The sequence below is a fragment of the Phymastichus coffea genome, unplaced genomic scaffold, assembly GCF_024137745.1.
Source record: "Phymastichus coffea isolate CEN01 unplaced genomic scaffold, Cenicafe_Pcof_1.1 PCOF00054, whole genome shotgun sequence".
Taxonomy (NCBI): Eukaryota; Metazoa; Arthropoda; class Insecta; order Hymenoptera; family Eulophidae; genus Phymastichus; species Phymastichus coffea.
The window spans coordinates 1,270,449-1,292,202 of record NW_026706865.1 but is presented as its reverse complement, the minus strand read 5'-3'; the positions used below and the strand labels follow the sequence as shown (position 1 = coordinate 1,292,202).

The window sequence follows — 21,754 nt, the reverse complement described above, 5'->3', positions numbered from 1 at the left end:
GAAGCTGCGATCATGCCGTTGCTGCGTTATTTACGATTTGGCGAATCGACGTCAGCTACACTTGGCGTTAAATGCTTGCCGTTTGTTCGAGTGTTTCAGCGAATTCATCAGGTCCAGTAGTACCAAGCGACTGTCACTCGATTTATGCGTAGCGTTAGCGTTAACGGAATCGTACGTTGAATGTCTTGCAGACTTCATAGTTTGAACTGCTCTAATTATACTCGTCGATTCAAACGGTCACTCGCATTCAATCGAAAGTAAAAGATTATGCGATCACAGCGATCAGCAGAATTTTAATCAATTTCTTGTTCTCTGCAGAAATGCAGCGCACCAGCAGTAATCACTTCATATGCGGATCAAACCGTTCGTTACGTCGCATTAATTAACAGATATTACACAGCATATATAGAGACGTATAAGCGGCTTAGTTTTACACAAACACGTTGTCATTATCGTTCGCGCACGAACGTCACTTCCAATTCCAATATTGAATTAAAATGTTAATATTATTATGTATTTGCAGAGTGGACGCCACGGTGCATTAATCGAATAGCACAAACCCTCCGCGCAGGCGTTTATTTTCGGTCCCGAGCAAATGTTATCATCGTATTAGTGTCTCCTTGAAAGTGACGTTAATTCTAACGAAATGCGCATCAGATGCCTTCTTCTTGATCTGTAATCGAAAAACTACCGTTTACAAATGAAAATAACTACTGCCATTCTTGATATCGCGGTTGAAGGACACAACTGCCTTTCGGAACATTCATCGGATACTTTCAGCATTTGATTGCTCAAAGTTATACCCAGCGAGCGTACGCGTTGGCTATCGTTGCTCTTCAATTTTATAATAAGTTCTTGGCACTAAAAATCGACCCGAGAAACTTAAACGAAGCTACAGAGCATCGTGTCTATTCAAACTGCATGCTGAGTAAAATGAAGTTTAGGTCCTTTCGACCAGCAGGTCTCTCCCGCTTCGCGAGTATACAACTTTACACAAGTAGCCATGAGGCGCCAGATAGAGCGAGCCATTATACAGCTGGGAGAAATCTCAAAGGTTGTCGATGCGAAAGGGCGAGTGCGCCAGTAGATATCTCAGTTTCAAGCCGCGTTACGACGTCATCACGCCTTTATATTAGATCGTTTAGCGCGCCTCTTGGTAATATTACGCGACCGTAAAACGAGCGCAGTGCAGGGAAGAGGAATAAAAAACATTTTTCTTTCTACGTGGTGCTAATTTCGCGCTTGAACAGGCAAGAACGCGCAAACTGTTACCTGTTGTTTTTGAAGTGCGGCCAGATCGCCGCACACCGGTCCAAGTCCTGTGAGTTCGGTGTCCTTGCGTATTACCCATTCGATCAGCTCTCGCAGCGATAGCAGCAACGCGTTCCAATGCTCGGTATTGCTCTCCAAACGATTTCTGCAAGGAAAACAAAGATAAGCATTTCGTTCTTGACGTTTATGCGACGTAGCCTCATTACTCCTTTTTCGCCTCTTAAGATAAATGACGCGATGCAATTTTTTTAGCGTCTCGATAAATTTAATAAAGGCGTTATATATACGCGCGAGCAATTCCGCGTTGGCAAAATATTGCTTTGTTCTCCCTCTCTCTCTCTCTCTCTCTCTCTCTCTCTCTCTCTCTCTCTCTCTCTCTCTCTCTCTCTCTCTCTCTCTCTCTCTCTCTCTCTCTCTCTCTCTCTCTCTCTCTCTCTCTCTCTCTCTCTCTCTCTCTCTCTCTCTCTCTCGCTTCTCAATATTCGTAGACCAGATATTATATCCCGTGCACGCGAAAAAGACACAAGAATCTCTTTGTTAATCACTGGCTCATCAAAATAACAGCAAATTATGTTGCATCAATGGTTGCGTTATCGTCAATAAATTACCCACCCTATAGCCTTATTGCCGGGAAAGAGCTATAATGACGTTTTATATTGGCTCTGCTTTTATTACCTCATTATCTTTTGGACCGCGTTCATTAAAATTTTCATCTAAATATTTCGTGGTCTAGCGATGCGACTTTCATACAACTTTTCCATCAGTTTACTAAATAGTCTGCTACTTATTTTCTTCTTCGATTTGCGAACTGAAGTTTCCTTGAGGAGAGCAACAAGGTAGCTTGAAGATCTATTATAGCATTGCTACACACGTTTGGGGTCTGAAAGAGCGATTAGAGGACGAACATATAGTCGCTGCTACGATGGCATTGCTTACTGACCCTTGCGCATAGTTTTAACGATGATAACGCGTTGAGCTTCATTTTGCCTGATGTATGTTGCTCGAATCGCAACAGTAGTCCGACAGGGGACACTTGCTATACTTGTTTTATTGTTTGCGCTTGCGTTTATGCTAGCTTTTCAGTCTGCTTTATCAGACTCCGCATATCAGACTCAAGTTATAACCGTGGGGGTAGAATTCCTGGTGTCGTTAATTGACTGTTTTATCATGGTGCTGCAGGAAATACATAAGAATGATTTATTGTCGTATAATGTTTCGGGTAACGGCCTTTGCTACAATGTAGATCTATCATATCTGTTTTTCAAAATGTAACTCTGAAAAATTCAACGCGAATACAGTATGCTACATTGAAGGTCAAGATAAGATTCAAATTAATGCAAGAGTTCTATTACTTGTCAGAATTGAGCTTCGGCTAGTTTTTCAATTTTTTAGCAAACACATTGGCCATCTTCGATTCAATGACGCAACTTACCATTTAAAAAAATTTGTCTGGTTATTCTCCAAAATGCTTTTTTAAGATCCACGGACGACATAAAGATTTTGATTATTTTCTAGTTTTTTTTTTATTCGGAGCATCGACCGTTTTTAACTCGCCTCCGATATTCATTTTGAATATTATCAAATAAATTATGAAAAAGTAAACTTCAATATAACGGATACTTTTACCATGAAAATTTTCGATTAGAAGGAAATCAGATGTACTTTGAACAAATTCAATTTGAGCTGATGAACAGTAAAACGTTGATTCACACAGAATCGACTATACATTTCAGTTACAAAATAATTAACGGAAGCTCGCAAATTAATAGTTATCTAGTTCTTCGAAAATGAATAATTCGAAAAAGATAATTAAATTTCACTTATGAATAAAATTTCCAAAGCAATGTCACTTGATAAAAGCACAATCGAGCAAGCTCATAAAAAAAGCCTTAGTTACCAAAAAAAGGCCTTGAAACTTTAACGATTCTTTGAATTGTCGAGCGGGTTTGGTAAAAAAGGAGGAAGCCGTTGATAAATCATTGGTTCGCAAGTACATTGGCTTTTCAACGCGCGCGCAGATGTCGCGGCAAGACAGACACAATCGATTTGGCGTCGTCGTCAGCGGAGACTCCATCTGCGCGCGCCTGGCAACTTCGCAATTGGCGAAAATAGCGCGGCTCTCGATAGTCGCTCGCTCTTCATAAAGAATAAATGACGAGCTTACCTCTCTCTCTCTCTCTTCAACCGAATTTCATTACTCTCTAATCGAGGAAATTTAATTACGAGGCGAATTCGCCAAAAGGCGCGCGTACCGACTTGTGTTGGACATTTCATTCGAATCGATAGCTTTTCCAAAAACAGTTTGCCCAAGCATTTGCCGTGCAAATTCAGTTTTGGAATTGATGGATAGATTACGATCTATCATACTTAAACACGGCGAGTGATTGATGTCTCCCTCTCTCTCGAATATAGTAGATCAAATTAGTCGCCCGGCTAAAGTTTAAACCACCGGAGTTAAATCACCTCGTGGGATTCGCAAAGTTCCTGCACCTGCGAGACTTCCCAGAGGTGCGTAGCAATGCCATTCAATTGAGCGTCGTTTAGAAAAAATTAAAGTCTTAATGGTCAGACTGGCGCGCAGACAGAGTATCTTGCTAAAATTCGAAAAGCGCGAGCATTAATTAAAAGCCCAGCAAGGAGAAAGCGCCTGGGCAATTCAAAAGTCACGATGTGAGGAAATCAAATCAGAGGCACTTCCCACGCGCAAGAGAGAGAAACGGCCTTCAAAGAGAAGTATTATTCGTAACTCAATCTGCGAGCGTAGAAAGCCGTTAATTTTCACCGGAAGGGAATATTTTTTCCTTTCCTGCCTACCCTCTGACGAATTAATTGATATCGATTTCGTAGATAAATGCCGCATTGCCGCGCTGGTCGCTCTTTCAAATTATAAGCGAGCTTCGGCCAATATAAATGGAAATTCGTCGCTGTTATGACAACATTTTTTCCCTCTCTTTCTCGCGGAGCTGCCGATAATAAATTTAGCCGCCGACGCGCTCATATCCGAAGGAGCAGAGTGGGCAAACGCGTTGTTTGCCCACAACGTAACCGATACTTCGTTATAACGAATAGCAATTATAAATTTTGACTTCTTTTCACCGATAATTATCGAAAATAAAGCAGCTGGAATGGCAGATGGGTTTGAACGGTGAAAATCAAGCATTTTCTTTATTATTATGTGTAGGTATTGGCAATATCCTAATAATAATAAGGTGCAGCTGTGTTTCAAACGTGCTTTCATGGCAAATTCAATAATCTTAAGGGAAAGCTCCGCAAAGCCATCGTGTGAACATTAAACGAAATTAATGCCGGGCGTGATTCTAAAATCAGAATGAATGAAAAGCATTAATTAAGATGCGCAATGACTTGATGAGACGTATAATTGAGATTCTTGAATTAAGGACAAAGAAAATTGAAGCTTATTCCAATGAAAGGAGCTTTACAAGAACGTGTCCGTTAGGATAACTTGTACACAACAATAGAGAGAACTTTGGAGGTTCATTATTTAATCCAGACCGGTTCCCTTACATCAGCACGGCGAGCATCATTGTGAAGGTAGAAAAGTAGCTCGGAATTATTCAACTGGGGAATGTGCACTCTGTCTCTGCCGAAAAGTCTTAAAAGTTTTCCACTGGCACGAAAACAATGACAATCGTCCAGCGAGCAGAGCCTTCTGCCCAAATCTTCCGGTAAATTCACTCGATAATTCACAACTAGAGGGGGATGCATGCCGAGCAAAGTTTCGAGCCACCCTGCTAGGCTGCTGCGCGCAAAAATTGTCCTGTAATCCATAAAAGCCTACTTTCAACGTTAAAATATTAATGCGAACTGGCGCCGCTACGGCCACTTGCAAGATATTCACGAAGCTTAAATAATCGAAGAGGCTTTCGTTAATTGCCTTCAACTGATATTAATCAGAATAGAAAGCAGGCTCGTAAAACGTCGGCGAACGGGAGAATACGTCATCGTTAAACGTTGATATACGCGTATCTCGTAAAAAAGTATAGCTGCGCAACTACATCATTTCCAGGGTACCACATGAGCTGCGCCACCTGGCTCGTCGCGTACATGTAGCTTATCCAAAGGAAGACATGTATCGCTGCACGCGGCAGGACGTAAAGTGCATGGGGATTTCGCCGAGGAGAGATGACATATATACGATGTTATACGGGTTTGACTAGACCAGAGAGAGATTCAAGATGATGATCAACTTATTTGCGGTCCAGCAGATTTATTCGCCACGTCGCTCCCGGGCACTCGACCACGCGGAAACGATACGTATCTGATTTATTGTTGTTTATTCTATCGCGTGACGAATGGCGACAACACTTTTCAGTGCGCCCAAAGAAATGCCCGACAAAGCAGACACGAAGAGCCGCGATAGCACTGGACGTCCAGTGACAAAAGTCGGCATTCTAAGCCTCATAAACAATGCACTCTTGCTCTGAAACAATCATAAACGACGGCTTTTTTCTTCACTTCTCTCCTCGTGCGATTATTTTTCCTCGCGTTGCATTCATTTCTCCGGCGCGTTTATAACGACCGCGCGGCCGCGAATCAGCGGGAATAATTAAAGACGCCCCGCGGCTGCCGCCGCTGCACTGCAAAAGCGTCAAGAGAGACTGAGGGAGAGAGAAAGAGAAGGGGAAAATGTAAGTTAATGTGTCAATGCAAGAGGGCTTTTAATGCAGCAAACGTGCTGCGCTGATAAGAGTCGGAAATGCTACGCGCTGTTGTATAGTTGCTTTTCCTTTTCTATGCAAGCGAGTAAGTGAGTGTGATAAACGTGTTGTAGCTCGTGATTTTGTTCATAAGTGGGCAACAAAGTTGTTCTTTCAGTGCACCAATTATGACAGTTTATTGGATAACACTGCAATTTTGCTCGCGCACTGCAAATCAACTACTCGATTTAATAGTACGACTTTACTTGTACAGCTCTATTCATTTTTATCAAGATAATTCATTTAGCTCGCTCAAATTATATTCTATTCATTACAATAAAAATAAAAAGATAAGTTCTAATTAATGTATTTGAAGATATTTGTGAGATTCTCCACCTTACACCGGAAAATTGATTTTCCATCAATTACACTCTCAAAACTCACAAGAAACAAAGGCTTCAAAAGTACGCTCGCTCTCTCATTGAATTTTCCGAGTAATCAAATTCTCTCAAATTCAAATTCGTTGAATTATAAAGGAAAAATATCAGAACATTCTCTCGACTCCAAAGCTGACCTGACCCTCACCAAGCTAAATAGATAAATAGGCGCAGTAAGCGGAATTTGAAAAAAAAATTGTAGATTGATCCGGACTCAACTCTGCGCAGCGAACGTCTATGTATTATTTATACGCGACTGAGGGCGCGACGCCTTCGTTTTTCCCCGATACGTCGGAGATCTCGTGCTTTATTCCATTTCGTCTTTCTTTGTTGTTTTATATCAACGACGAAGGGAAAGAGAGAGAGAGAGAGAGAGAGAGAGAGAGAGAGAGAGAGAGAGAGAGAGAGAGAGAGAGAAAGAATATGAATACTGTCTACGGATAGTTTCCATCTTTTTGTTTTGCGTAAAGAAAGTGTTACTAAAACGAAAGGTCTTATCGGTATGAAAAAAAGGAATATAAATTTTTCAGTCACGCTCTGAAAGAGCCAAACGGAACTAACTGCACTCAACTCTTCCTCCCGTCGGGTGTATATGTATATACATATACATCCATTAACGTTGGAACGCAACTCAATTTAAAAAAATGCTCGCTAGACCCAATTTCCTTTTGCACTTCTACTACTTTGGTCGAAGGTATTTTAGCCATTAAGAAATCTTTCTATTTTTCCTTTCCGACGCGAATTCATCGCGGAAAAAGGAAGCAAGCACAAATTTTTCGTTGCTTACGAGTATAGCACACTTGCTGAAAGGGTGCGCGAAGTGCGAGAAAGAGAGAGAGAGAGAGGGAGAGAGAAAGAGAGTAATTGTGATACGTAATGGAAAGTGCGATATTGTTGCTGGTCTGTAGAAAGGGAAAGAAAATTTACGACTCTGCATTTTCGAGAGTTATCTTATTTTTTACGAATTTTTTATATAAATATATAGATTTTAGAATGAGTGAAATTTTCGCAATGATTGAGCAGTTATGATACAGTTTGAAGTGAAAAATATTAAAGCAGTTATCATACAGTTTGAAGTGAAGAATATTAAAGGAAAGTGTATCTGAAAAAGAGCGCTACTTTAAAATAATGAATTCATCGAATAGTTGTAGTTAAATGTACACCGCCTAGTGACAAAATATACAATTGATACTTAATTAAATGCAAATGATTTGTAATGATTTTTCAAGACTTTCAAATCAGTACACTGAAACTTAAATATACTCTAAATAATCTTAATAATGTCTACGACAAACGTTCTACATAAATTTTCAACTAATTACATTACATTGCACGCATTCCTCGCCACATAGCAAAGATACTATCTAATTATCCAGGACGACGTAACAGGTAGTAGTATAGTACCTTAACGCACAAACTCAAGTTACTCGCGCCTCTCATATCAACAATCCTCGGAATTCGCATCTGAATCACTTGAAAGAGAAAGAAATGCTGCAAAGAATAGAGAGATAGTTCAAGTTCAAACCAAGACAGGGAGAATTCCGACTTAATTACGCTTGTGAGCGAGACGTCGGGGAACTTTGTCGATCGAACAATTTCAGCGATGCTCGTGAGCGAGTGTGTGTGTGTGTGTGCGTTGGCCACTGGCGCAAATTCGCAAGCCTTTGAAGCTTACGAAAGGGAAGGGGCAAGGGGGGGGAGGCTTGCTCAAACATGCCTAAAACTTACCGCTTCTGAGAGTCGAAACTATACTCTTTAGCTTCTTAACGGGCATTCCGAGAAGCCATTTTATGCCTTTTGCAAATGAGCAAGTTTTGGGTGGAAGGAAAGACATTTATGCATAACAATTTAACATACCTGATGGCCATGCTCTTAGCCTTGAGATGATGCCAGCGTTGATTCATCTCGTCGAGTCTCCGCTGCAACATGACCGCATCGTCCTGGCTTGCTAGTGAGCTTAGCAGTTTGCGACCAGTTCCGTTCAACGATGCGTACACGTCCTGGTGAGTCTCGATCTCTGACTGCAAGTCCTGCAACATTTCACATTCCCGCTTACGTTAGCTATAATCTTACACATGCCTTGGTGTCGACTGAACTTGACACTTTGATTTATTAATTGCATATCGCGCTGTATACACAGCTTATGAACAATTTTTTTAATTTTACCTGGCTGATCGAACATTGGCTCGTACTACTTGCACTTCATTTTGAACAAGTCTACTGTTCGATTTGCTCGGAATTTTAATTAAATAGACCGAATTAATTGAATCGGAGAATTTTAATACGATTAAGGATAACTTATTTCAAAATTATAAATAAAATTTTCAAGGTGAATATTTTCCATTTTGCTACGGCAATCAAACGATCAACAGATCAATACTATTCTCTAAAATAAAATCTTCGACAGCAGAAAATATCGAAGCGTGAATGGATGGAGAAGTCGAGGTCCAAGCTCTTCCTCTCGCATCACTTATTACGTATACTCTCGACGCTTCTCGATTATTACTCGGCCGTGTACAGAAGGAAGCAGTGGAATACTCGTTTGCGAATGGATGAATCTCTCCGATTTATTGAGATTTTTCACGACGCCATGAATTTTTTTTATTATCCATAGTTTCTTCTTTTCTTTTAGATTTTCAAAACAATGGATTGCCGAAACATAGAAGTAAACGAACCGTAAAAAGATAAAAATATGGTTAGGTTGTATTTTTTTTTTATTGATTTTTTTGTTAGTTTATCTATAAACGAACGCAATGTCGATTATTTTTTAATTCGTTTGGAAATATACACATTTACATTATAATTGATTAAACGCAATCAATTTCTTGAGATTGATTTTGCGAAGTCATCTAGCCAGCAAAAGGTTCAAAATAAAGACATACAGTTGCAAAGATCTGAAATAAGTATTGCCTTGAACGGACGAAAAAGCAGGCGATATTACCTGCTCGAAATAACGCAGCTCGGCGATAAGCGTATAGGACAGATAGATAAGTCGCGCATCCTCCCAGTAGTAGCTGGACAATCGGCGATGCTTAAAGCTCGACGTTGGATTGAGGCAGTAACGTGGTCTTCGCCAGCGTACACCTGGCCAAGTGCCAGCAAAACCTTTACCAGCGACCCCATAATCCACTGTGATCACGTAGCCAAGTAGCATGATTGTACCAATACTTTTATCATCAAACCTTCACAATTTTCCGTCCGTCACGAAATCGGATAATTCAAAAAGGCATAACACCAAAACTGCCCTTCGTCGTCGCCGAGTTCATCGTTCGCTCGCCACTCCAAAGTGCTAAGTCTCTTTAATCAACCGCGCTGCCTGTAGTTCTGTCTCGTCCTCTCTCGCATGAGGAATATGAATGCGAATGCAAATGCGCAGCTTCCGCTCTTTCTTTTTTTTCAACGCTCGTTTCATTGTCGATCACATTGCACCATTCACTCGTTTGTTACGCGCTTGATTTATCACGTCGGTTTGTTTCGCCGAAGAATTGACGCTTCACAATGGCCGGCGAGGACTCGTTACAATTGTCCGGCTATGTGTCTTCTTTTTTTCGTGCCACGATAACTCGAAAAATGGAACGCGTTGGTGTTTATTTTGAGAAAAACAGTTCCTTTTCCGTTTCGAATATTATTCCAAAAACGAAACAAATAAATGGAAAAAAATCGCGTAAAACGACCGTGAACGCTCAAGTGCATCCTCTAAATGATATCCCGACTCGAAACCTAATTCCCTCTCGTTAGGGTTAATTAGCAGTATAACCGCAGACGAAAAACACACACACACAACGATCTCCCACTTTCGATTAAATTCTTTCTCCAGGGATGTACCAGGACCTCTTTTTTTTGTTCTCTCTCTTTGTACGCGAACGAGTAACCAGACGGATAAGCGGTAAGCGGCTTGCGGCCGATTAGCACGACGGCGACGGACGAACTTTCAGCGGTTTGTACGGAAAGTTTCGCTACAGGGAATAATTCCCTGTTGAGGATTTCTCTTTTTAGCTGTTGCTACTGCTGCGTCTAATTAATCGTCGCTGAAATTCTTCATTCAAAACTTCCAATTAAGTTTTGAGTTATTGACTTTTCTTTTTCGCGCGGCGGCTCTTGTTTTTTCGTTATACTTTTCTAGTAGGTAAATAAAATCACGACTATGTAGGTTACAGTTCAAGTCACGCGAGCTTTCATTCCGAATGAATCTGCATATGCAAAGTAAATTCTTTGAAAACTTGGCTTGGCTAAGAGAAGTAGGCTTCTTTTTCCGTGTGCTCGTTCGGGCAAGTAGAGGCGTCGACAGCAAGTTATTTATTAAGGATTCTGAATCGACACCAGTCAATCGTTGTATAAACGCAGCGCCGCTTTCATTGAAGCTCGATTGCAAAGCTTACTTATGGCAATTATCGCGTAGACATTCCGAGATCTTCATAATATAGCAGTGCGTGTGATGATAGCGTATTAAATGTATCACACGAGCCACAATTAATCCAGTTTACTACTTTGTACGTGCAAGCGCGGATTATTAAATAAATTGCAACGGCAACACTGTCGCTTGAGGCCAATTACGTAAATGTAGATGATATTAATTAGCGAGAAGAGATGATCTGCAACTGACAATCCTTTTTTCTAGTTAAATGGTGATTGTCCGACAGATTTGTTAAGCTGAGTTTTAGAGACTCGTGATACTAATGAGCTAACAAATTTTCTTTATCTTTTGAATAATGCTGAGGTGAATTTCGTAATAGCGTTGATTATTACGCCTTGTTACAAAGTTCTTGGGCAAGCTTCGACAAATATATCGCATATGTTGGAATTCCAATGGCCATTATAACGATCTTAAAACTCAACATCGATTTAAGCACTACAAATAATAAGCTGACTTTAGGATGACACGACATCTAATGGCCAAAACATTCACGCACACGTTCCAAGTATGAATTTACGATCGGAATAAGAATATGAAAAGCTATTGAGACAAAATAAAAACAAATTAAGAATAAAATTCGAAGAGCATTATCATCGAGAAGAGGAAAATAAAAAAGAAGCCTGAAAAAGACGTAACACCGCGGGCGCTGTAAGGGAAAAAGGATCATTCAAAAGAATCAGAGCTGCAAGTGAAGTCATCGTCGTCTACATTTACTACAGACTTATACATACATATATACATATATATATAGGTTCGGAAAATCCGTAGCTTTTCATGGCTCTCACCGTGTAAAGAGGATTTTCCGCTTCATAAAACGAAGCGACAGGCGAGTGCTTGCCTACTACAAGTGAGGCAAGGGATGATAATTTTTTTCCCTACCGAACGGAAGTGACGACTGCTCGTACACAATTAAGCGAGCGTCGAGCTGGAAAATTGACGCTAGATTTATAACCTCGAATTTAACGTTCTCGCACTTACTTTTTTTTTTATTGTCGCAAGAGCACTTAATGGGATCGCTGATGGAATAAAATTTACTTTTTACAGCGAGGCAATGATTTCCTTTCTTTTATTGCAGATTTGCAATGCAGATTGTCGGATGTAAAAATCTGACAATCTGCATTGAATGGAATGAGATAAATGAATCTTGTGAAATGGAAAATTATGAGGTGATTTTGAAATGAAATATTGAAATTTTAGTAATAAAATCATGAGCATAATTCAAAGTATCGATGTATATTTGACAATTCATCGAAAATATTATAGCTTGATAAGTCCGCTTTTTGATTTAATTTAATATTTGATTCAGCGTCTGACACAGTGAGCTAGCATTCCGCAAATATCCAGCAAACCGAAACATCCTATGAATTCCAGGAAAAACAGTCTAATTAACAAATTCCACCCTAAATATCGCACATACCATCGTCCACTTTTTTTCAATTTCGTCGACATCACTCCCAAGCCTGTACTATCGATCTACCTGTCCGCGAACATGTAGTGCACGGACTTTGGTCGATTCAGTGATGGAGGCACGCGTGACGTTCGTCGTCATGCTTCATTGTGTTCGGTCGTATACCGTGCGCGAAAAGCCATAAAGTCAGCTGTTTGTTGTACGGCGCATATACTGTCTGCAAAAAACGCGCGAAACGCCACTCTCGCTCTCTCTCTCTCTCTCTCTCTTTCGCAGCACCATTAAAGCTTGTAATCGCTTTAAGAGAGAACAGTTGGTATATCAATCGCTGGCAAACTTCTCGAAATAGAGTCTAAATATTGGAGCAGCGCGTTAGTCAAAGCCCTTGCGGCACACAAGCGAGCGGCGTTGAAGCGTCGACTCCGTAGCCAAGTTCTGCGGTTTGCCGAGCCCTGCACTTCGACACCTGCGAAGATCTTTTTGCTCGAGTCATTCGTTTGGAGCTTCTTCGTATTGGTCGATCGGACTAGAAATCCGATACGCAAAGAGAGATTGGAAGAAAATTGCAAAACCCTGCACGAACCTAAATGTACAAGAAAGGTCGCTATGGATGGTCCGCGATTGCCGAAAGGGAGAGGTCCAAGAGTCATCTTCATGCAAATTTTAGGGAAGGAACGCATTCGGACCTCTTGCATCGTTTACGTTTTACGACGCTGTATGACGTTTCTCATGTTACGATCGTGGATTTTCCTAGGGTGCTGGTGTACCCTTGTGGCTGATTTACGTGAACATTAATTTTCAAACAACTAGATATAAGAGTTTCCTGATATCTAGTTGTTTGAATGATGATTGAGTATCAAATAGCTCTTTTCGTGCTTGTCAAGCATAAGTTGTTTAACGATAATCGAACAAAACAACATTACTAAAACCTTCGTATTCGTCATTTATAAACACTGCATTAACCTCGATTAAAAGTCATTTAACCGCGAAAAGATAAGGCTATTGCAACGAAATCTCGAAACAAGAAAAAAATTAAAAACTAATATTTTATATAGTAGAGCGTATTCGCAATGTTTAAATAATGCTGAGCTTCCACGAAAGCTCATTTGATTTAGCTCGAAGCTTCCAAGCTGACCTGTGAGCTTTTCGAGCTCCCGAGCGAGCTTCAAAGCTCATCAACTTTGGCTACTAAAAAATTTTCAAAGAAAAATGCAGGAAAAAAAACTAGAAATAAAAAGATGACGAAATTAAATTTTCTCGGAGAGGACCGTGTTCCCAAAGCAGTCGATAGCCTTCCGCGTAGAAATAACAAGAAGTTTCAAACCATCTGTCTAGCTACCAGCCAACAAAAATAAAAAAATAAAAAAAGACAAAGAAGAAGCAAGCCTATAGTATCGAACATCGGCCCATCCAAAGTCTCGAGTCTCGATTTCCCTTACGCATGCTTCGTGCCTGCCTCTGGCTCGGCGTGGCGCTGCACTCCAGCCCATGAATATTTATCGCGTGCGCTGTCTCTCTTGCGAAAACGCACGGATTTCGCGCCGCTCGCTGCAGTCTCGTGTATGCTTACCGCTTCGCTCTCTGTTTTGGCCGCTGCGGGAGGGATTGGAAAATTGAAAATTTAACCTACGCGTAATGAAGCTACAACCCAAGACTAAAACTTTGCTTTAGCTAAAATGCATTCAATTGTATTTTCGGGGCTTATCGGGTGCTTTGTCGACAAGCGTTTGCCTTTTGAAGCTGTGGTTACATGTATGCCAAAGGATTATTGTCCAAGAATAAACACAATCCAAATGTTCCTCGAATATCAATGAATTCCGAAAGTCGTGCCGAGGCAGCCTATCCCGTTTCGTTGTCTCGAAGCGAGCCGTAGCTAAAGAAAATTTTAATGTCCTAGTTTACCGGTAGTGAAAAGGTGGGAAACCTCGTACAATCATTACCATCGAGCCTCAAATAAAATTCAAAGTTCCTTCCCCGCGTTTGTAAGCAAACGCCGAGCCTCTTTTTATTTTTCTTTTTTCTTAATTATCAGGTATAAATAACGCGCACTCGAGAGAGGAAAAAAGGTAATAATAAAAGCTAATCTGTGCAGGGCGAAAAAAATTGTTGCAGGCACAGCAAGTCTCGTTGCCGCGCATGCATATATGCAAAGTAAGTGGGCGAAGCTGGTAAATTGATAGGGCAGTGCGCGTCGAGGCTCATTAGGCAAACAGAGAGAAGACTAATTAGAGGGCTATGCAGTTGACCTGCAATAAGCTTCGGCTTTTTCGAGCACTACTTTTGCAAACGGGCTGGCGAAGGGCAAAATCGCTCGAACGGAATGGGCTGTAAGGAGCTTAGGCAACCGTCTCAGGCCAAATTTTAAATTTCCGTGGATCAATCGATACGAGATATCTCGTTCCACAATAGAAGGCTTTTTCGGTGTAAAGCGCTGTATATTCGCAGAGGTGCTTCAATAATTCCGTAACACCTCGCGGAGAGTATCCGTTTAGAGCGCAAAAACACGACGTCACTCACCATTAACCTCGATATATAAAACCAAGTTCGTTCACCTCTCCGCAAAACCGACGTGTCTGGCAATTGAATAATCCATGCTCAAAAGTGCTTTGCCGTTGATTTGCCGTCGCTATCTTTTGCTTCAAATATTATTCATTACGGTAGCGCTATGTCGGATCAAACGTGCGACAAACTCAACAACATGGCTGCGCTGGCTAGAACAAATCTATCCATCATTGGCTGAGTGCATCGACCTAAGCGTGTGTGTACTCTTAATTAATTAGCGCGCTCAGGCGTAGAGCTTCTTTGTTCGTCCCACGTAACGTCTGGCATATGCCAGGCTAGATTTTTTTTTCTGACAAATACGCATTGCAAATTTTAATCACTTCGTTAGCAAATTTTATTGCCATTCTTTCGCCCCTATTTACCGAGTCTATGGATGCTTTCGGCTCATTTGATTTCATTTAAAATGAATAATTTGTTACTCCACGTAGACAATCCATGGAAAAAATAACGAAAAGTCAATATCAAACTACACTGCACGAGCCAAATGGCCATTTCTCAAACCTCGACGACGGGAAAGAAAAAAAAGCGAAAAGCCATAACTCCGAGCTAGCTATACGTTAAAAAAATGGAACAGGGAGCATGTTCGTTTCATCACGACCACAAGTTTACTCTCTCGCGCACGATGTCAATTAACGAGCACGTGCCATCGGCAACAACAAAAATTTTGCTAATTTACATGACGGAAGCGATTACGAAGGGGCTCAAAGTTTATTCGCAATTTCGATGCTTTGTGTTAGTAATTCCGGCCGCGTGACTCTCCGCGAGTACGCCGCACGTTATCTAGTTCTTTTGTTTTTTGTCGAGAGAAAGCGGATTTATTTTCATGATTTTCGGAGCTGCGAGGCTATTTGCGTTGTGATTTGTACGCCCACAGCAGCCAGTTTTTTATACTTCCCCGTTTTATGTTTTACCCCGTATTAATCAGAAATTTTTCGCGCGTAAAAATTCTCATAGGATTTTTTTGTTCGATTTAAGATAATTATTCGATCTTTATAATTCATCATTCGTTGTGCATCCACTCGATTGTCAAAGGCACTAATTTTTCTATTTATCGTTTTTCTGATAGAAAAAAAACAAGTTTCAGCTTATAAACGTAAAGAACATAAAATAATAGACGTGAGACTAAACAGTCTCTCTGATAATTTCATAATCGAAAAAGATGAAAAATTGAGAGGTCAGCAAACGTAAAATTTCGCTAATTGAAACGTCTGGGCCCCGAGTAAATGTCCGCAGGCAGGACGTAATAAACGTGGGGAGCGAGAGGTAAATGCGTACAGCTGGCTCTGCTGGCGGTAATTGTCGGCGCAATAATGACGTAACGTCGTTAAACTGGGCGAGCGAACGACGACGATGAGAGAGAGAGAGAGAGAGAGAGAGAGAGAGAGAGAGAGAGAGAGAGAGAGAGAGCAACGAACGCGAATTAGAAAATCATAATGTAACGTGCGTAGAGCTTGCGATTTATTTTTTTTATCTTTGTCTACGGGGGTTTAATTGTTTAACGACACATGACTGTATATATTCCGGTAAAAATGACTGTTTGGAAGTAATTTTGGCAGCTATACTAAACTTGTACACCTAAATAACGTTTGTCTTCTGTTTTCCGATCAGAAGCTCGCTACCCGGCAACCGATCGCGTTGTATAAAAATGCACAATAGCCTAGTTCAAGCGAATAACGATGACAAAACGTTTCCTTCATTCGAAAAATACCGTACGAAAGCTCCAACCATCAGCTTTACTTTTCCAAAAAGCTTTTCAACTTCATTTCACAATAGTTCATATACGGCATTGTGTTGATTTCTTCTCGGAGTAAGTAAAGGTAGCATGAATGGTTTATCAGAAGTCGAAGTTGGCGTGCAGAGAGTCTCTGGGCTTCTTCCGGTTTCGAGCCTGAATCTGACAAGTTTCTAAACTGGCGTGCTGTGGCGGCGTCGTCGTCGTCGGCGGCTGTGCAATCTAATTCAAGCCGAAGACCAAAAGGTAAAATCGAATGCGCCGCGCCGCCCTCTGTATAGGATCAATGCACTATAGCCAAAATACGCTTTCGCGAATTCGGGAATTGCATTGATTGGAGTTTACAATGGCTTGGCGCGTCTTTGGTAATGGCTGTATGAAAAGTTCACGAACCGAAATATAGAGTGTGCTAGTACAGCCGAGTGCGATTGGTATTGACGATGTTCCAGCTGTTGACGATTCTTCAATTACTACGGATATTGTTTTCTATAAGAAATCGATTGGAAGCATTTGTGAATTTGATTTTTAAATCATTGAAATCACGTTAGCAAGAAAAAGATTTAGGTTTCCAGCGAAATATTCTCTTTACGCTATGTCTCGTTAAGGCGTAAATCCTGGTCTAACCAAAAAATGTAAAGCTTGTTCGCTGATTTGTCGATTGACGGCACGTGAAAGCTCGAAAGCAAGTAACCATCGATATCTAAACTTTGCTCCATCTTCCGTGGCCCCGAGAAAACATGGTTTTCCGTTAGCCCAGAAAAAAGAGGAGCGACGGGGCGCATAGGTGCAAGCGAGAGGGAGAGGGAGTGGCGTGCACCGGCGCAGATTAGTCGCCGCGGGGCGTGCGCATGCAGCTCGATAGAGCGCAGCTATCGCGACTCTCCATATGGCGCAACTGCCGCACGACGTAATAACCCTCTCTCTCTCGCGCACACACGGGCGCACACACGCACCGACATTACGTGTTTGGCTTTACAGATTTTACTCTTCATTTGACCAATGAGTTTATGAGGCTTACGCGCGCTCCTTTTCAAGGCGAATCGTGCGAGAGTATCAGTGCAAACATCTGCTCGACAAACTGATATTCCGCTGCTGACCGCGCGATCGTACGTATATATGCCGGTAGGAGGCTACAAGTCAAAGAGAGAGCCAGAGATCGTCAGTTAGCGTACGACCGCAGTGTAATCACTCGCGGCGGGCCGCCATCGAATCGATCACACACGCGAGAATCTCTCGCTTCGTCTATGGTCATTTCACTCGCACTCTCTCTCTCTCTCTCTCTCTCTCTCTCTCTCTCTCGCTCTCTTGGCGCATGTTGGCACACGGTAAACTTTGTCCGACTTTTGCACTCTTCTGTCTTTGTGCACTTTATCGGACAACACGAGTTTTGTTTTTTCAATCCACGAGTGTAAGAATTTTTACGAAGCGAGGTTGAATTAGAATTTGGCGAGCGCACAGCAAAACCCAAAGTACTTTCTTTCCTCCCGTGAAGCGCTTACTGTTTCCTTTTATTGCACGACGGCTCATTATACTGCTCGTTGCTTGCCAACTCGCCCGCGCGAACCTTAATGAACTTACGTCGTGTTCTTTTTCCGAAAACGCTTGCACCTTGCCGCTCTGTAGTTCCAGAAAAAAAAGGATACTCTCGCTCGAATGAAGAAGATACCGTCCGCGTTGGGGAGAAAATATCTCGTCGCAAATTCATCGGAAAAGTCGAGCTGCGACAGGCGCAGGTAATTCGTAAAATTAAGTTTATCGAGATTAAAATCCGTGCAGCGGACAGTAGCTTCAACTCATGCAATTTTGAACTCGCCTTCTTCTCCATAGCTAAACTTGACCGCCGCGCGCTACAGCGATCCGACCTGCAACGCGACCCTTACTTTCATTCCTTTCTTCCATTCTTTTCTCCGTGACTTTCTTTGCCGGAACTTTTCGCGCATTCATCCAGGGCTTATTATATTCTTTAGCTCGTCCTCTCCTTTTCAGCTGTCGAGATTTATGTGAGTTTATCTTGCCGAGTTTTAAACGGAAGGAGAGAAAATGTTTGACTTTTTTAATATCGTTTCGCTTAATTGTTGAAAATTTGTTGCTCGACTATGCCACTTTTTTAGAGTATAAATAATTATTTGCCATAATTGCTATCTGATGGATTGTTATTAAAAATGACTGCTTCTTGTCACATTTAAATATATTTCATCGACTTTTTGTTCGTAAAATTCATTTCAAGTAGAGGATGATGTACATGAGTTAGAAACAAAAGCGTATTTCGATCGAGGATACTTAGTTCCAAATAGCGACTAAACTAAAACCGAGCATTAAATATCAGTTACATCAGAAAATAACAGCAATTCGTCAACGTAACACACCTCCATCCGTTCGACTAAACTCGATCGTAACTACTGAAACTCGGCATCAATTCAAGATCAACCACAATTCCATTGAAAGCTTTGGCCTTGAGAGTCGAGAGGAGAGAGAGAAATCACGAGCAGCTGTAAAGCTGATCGGCGAGTCTTGTGCAATAAAGCCTAAGCGCGAGCATAAAACAAACGAGGGATAGTTTTACGAGCAGCCAGAAAAAGAGAATGATTTTAATCAGTGCGGCGGTAGCTAATGACGCGCGAAGAGGAATGAATCGGCTTTCAGGGCGATGAGCTGACAAGATGCAATCTTTTAGTATGCGGTTTTTTTTATATACTTTCGAGCGCAAATCACTTAAGTCGGACTATAAGCGATATGTATTTTCTAGCAAGATTTTATGAGCGTTTGCGCGCTCTGTGTCTATACACACTTCAGCTCCAGCTCTACCCAACGGCTTTCATAAACTGCCGACTTCGAGCACCACGCGATGAGCCACGATAGAGGCATATTACGATTTCTATTTTTTTCTTTTTAATTTCTCGGCTCTATTTCTCCCAAACGATGTGATATCAAATTTCACAGTGTTGTTTCATCAACAATATTGCTATCGGAGAGAGCAATAAATTCAACGTACAAAATTAGTATCAAGAGGACTATTCCTCGAAAAATTTTTGGTTGAGATGTGTTTCATGCATAGCGCAAAGAACATACATCAGTAAGTGATTTAGTCGAAGAATACGAGGTCAATTTTTCAGCACTATATGATGATATCACTCTTTGTTCAAGTATATTACGCAACATTAGCTACGGCAAAGTGGTTCTAGAAATCTCGTTTCGTCGAGTAAACGATAACAACGGACGACCGAGGTGTACCATCCAGCTGTTGGTTGCGATAAAGTACTTTAACTGTCGACTGCTTCGAGTATCTTTATTTAATGAATATGTGCTGCTCGATTTCAATCGAACCGATGTCGTTGTCGTTGTGCGATCATGCAAATGACGACTGTAAACTCTCTTTGAGAGGAAAAAACAAAGTCACCACTCGATTAAAATGAGTTTGCCCGCCGTAAAGGCCTTTGATTTGGAGGCTTCGATTATACCGTGGGTCGTATGTTGAAGTTTCACCCTCGCATAGACTGCGGCGACTTGTGGTTTCATAATAGAATGCGATAGGCGGCATTTTTCAGCAGTTCATTTTCCCACGCGTTGATAAAGTAAGAATTGTTTTTGCACTGCAGTGCGAAGTTGGACAAAGCCTGGTCACTTGCGCAAACGCAAGGTCTTTTCCAAGTGCATATTTACTCAGGCCAAGTTGTAGCTGATGCGAGTTCGACGAGATATTATCGCGTACGAGGCAGTAACAACTACAGCGCACATAGGTCGATTATGGCGCAAGGTAATGAGCTTCGACGGCTGACTCGGCCGTTTAATCGCTTAAAGTTTTCCGTACACGCCAGCAGCGATGCTCCCCGAGGTGATGCGTTTATTCGCTTATTGTCGCAAACACTATTGTGGCACGTTTTTATTGCCTACCGAACCACTGCAGCGATGTTATGCTTACAAGTTTATACTATAATAGATCCTGCTTGCTTTCGAGGATTTTGTATTTGATGGGAATCGATTTGAATTTCACTTATTGGAAATTGTAGCTGTGCTCGATTTTATGGTTTTGTGATTAGATCAGTGCATCGAGCAATATTTTATTTTGCAAGTTTTGAGAGAAACATATATTGTTTATCTTCGTATAATAATTATTTCAACTCTCAATACGTAAATTTATGCAGTAAAACTTTCTTTTTCATATTGACATTGAAAAGAATTCAATGAGAAGACTTCACCAAAGGCACAGTACAATTTGATTCGCAATGAAAATAAAAACAAGTTTTAAAAAGTACTTCGGTCGCAATTGATTAGAAAAATCAATGGTAGTTAATAAGTAGAAGAAGAGATTTTTAATAACGAAAAGTTGGGGAATTGCGCAGTTTATGCAAAGTGAAAAGGAAAAAAGAAAAGCAACGTAGCAGCGCAACAGTAAGGTTTTATAGGAGGGAAGGTTATAATCGACAACGAGAGAAAGAGAAAGAGAGAGCTAAAAAGCCTCCTTTCTATCTGCTATACGGTGAAAATTATTTTGAAGTTCGTAGAGGCTTTTGCGATGGAAGTTTCTACTTCGCGCTCGAAGGAGTTATTTTCCCTCCCTCGCCACTGCAGAACTTTTTTGCGCTTTTATGAGCAATGTTTCGAGTGCGAAATAATAAAGAAAACTAGGTCGCTAGGCGTGCGATGACGAGCTTAATTGGGAGATTATTTCGTTTTCATGAGGTTTTCTCGAACCCATTCAGGTTCTGTCGTTCGAAAGTTCGACAAAACGTGCTCGCGAGAAAATTGCGGAGGCGTCGCCAAATTACTCACTTCCGGCGCCAAAGACTTTATTCGTGCCCGAAGAAAAGTTTTATTCCACGTGAACACGTGAACATACAGGTTTGCAGAAACTCTAAAATCGAAGAAAAAAGAAAAAGAAACGAACGACAATTGGAAACCAATAACCGCACAAATGGTAATCGATATTGTCGATCGGATATATAGAAAAAAGCCGTTTGGCATTTTGTTGTCGACACGAAAACCCTTAATTAACGGTTAAAAATTTTCTCGAAAAAAAAGCAATATAACAGGCAAGTAGAGTCGATCCATCAGTGTCGAGCAACTCGTTGGGAAATCACCGCGAGACATCAAACAACGCAGGCTTCACCGATTGAAATTCACACAGTACAGCAGCCAAAGTATTGGCTCGTTCATCTTTCAAGCGGCGATGGCTTTCTTTTTTTGATTTCTCGCAAGCGGACCTCATTTTCCTTCTTTTTTCGTAGCTCTATCTGGTTCCGTTCAAATAAAATACACGAGGGGTGGACGACG

At 41.2% G+C, this 21,754-nt stretch overlaps 1 protein-coding gene across 3 annotated transcripts in view; it reads right to left on the bottom strand.

The window, feature by feature from the left end:
- LOC131665815 (dystrophin, isoforms A/C/F/G/H) overlaps positions 1–21,754 on the bottom strand; it is a 175,165-nt gene that overhangs the window by 28,636 nt on the left and 124,775 nt on the right. For all 3 annotated transcript variants that reach the window (XM_058937963.1, XM_058937964.1, XM_058937962.1), the window contains exons 39-40: positions 8,225–8,397; positions 1,273–1,417 (exon numbers count right to left, since the gene is read on the bottom strand). In XM_058937963.1, coding sequence (XP_058793946.1) covers positions 1,273–1,417; positions 8,225–8,397 — 318 coding nt within the window. The remainder of the gene's footprint in view (positions 1–1,272; positions 1,418–8,224; positions 8,398–21,754) is intronic.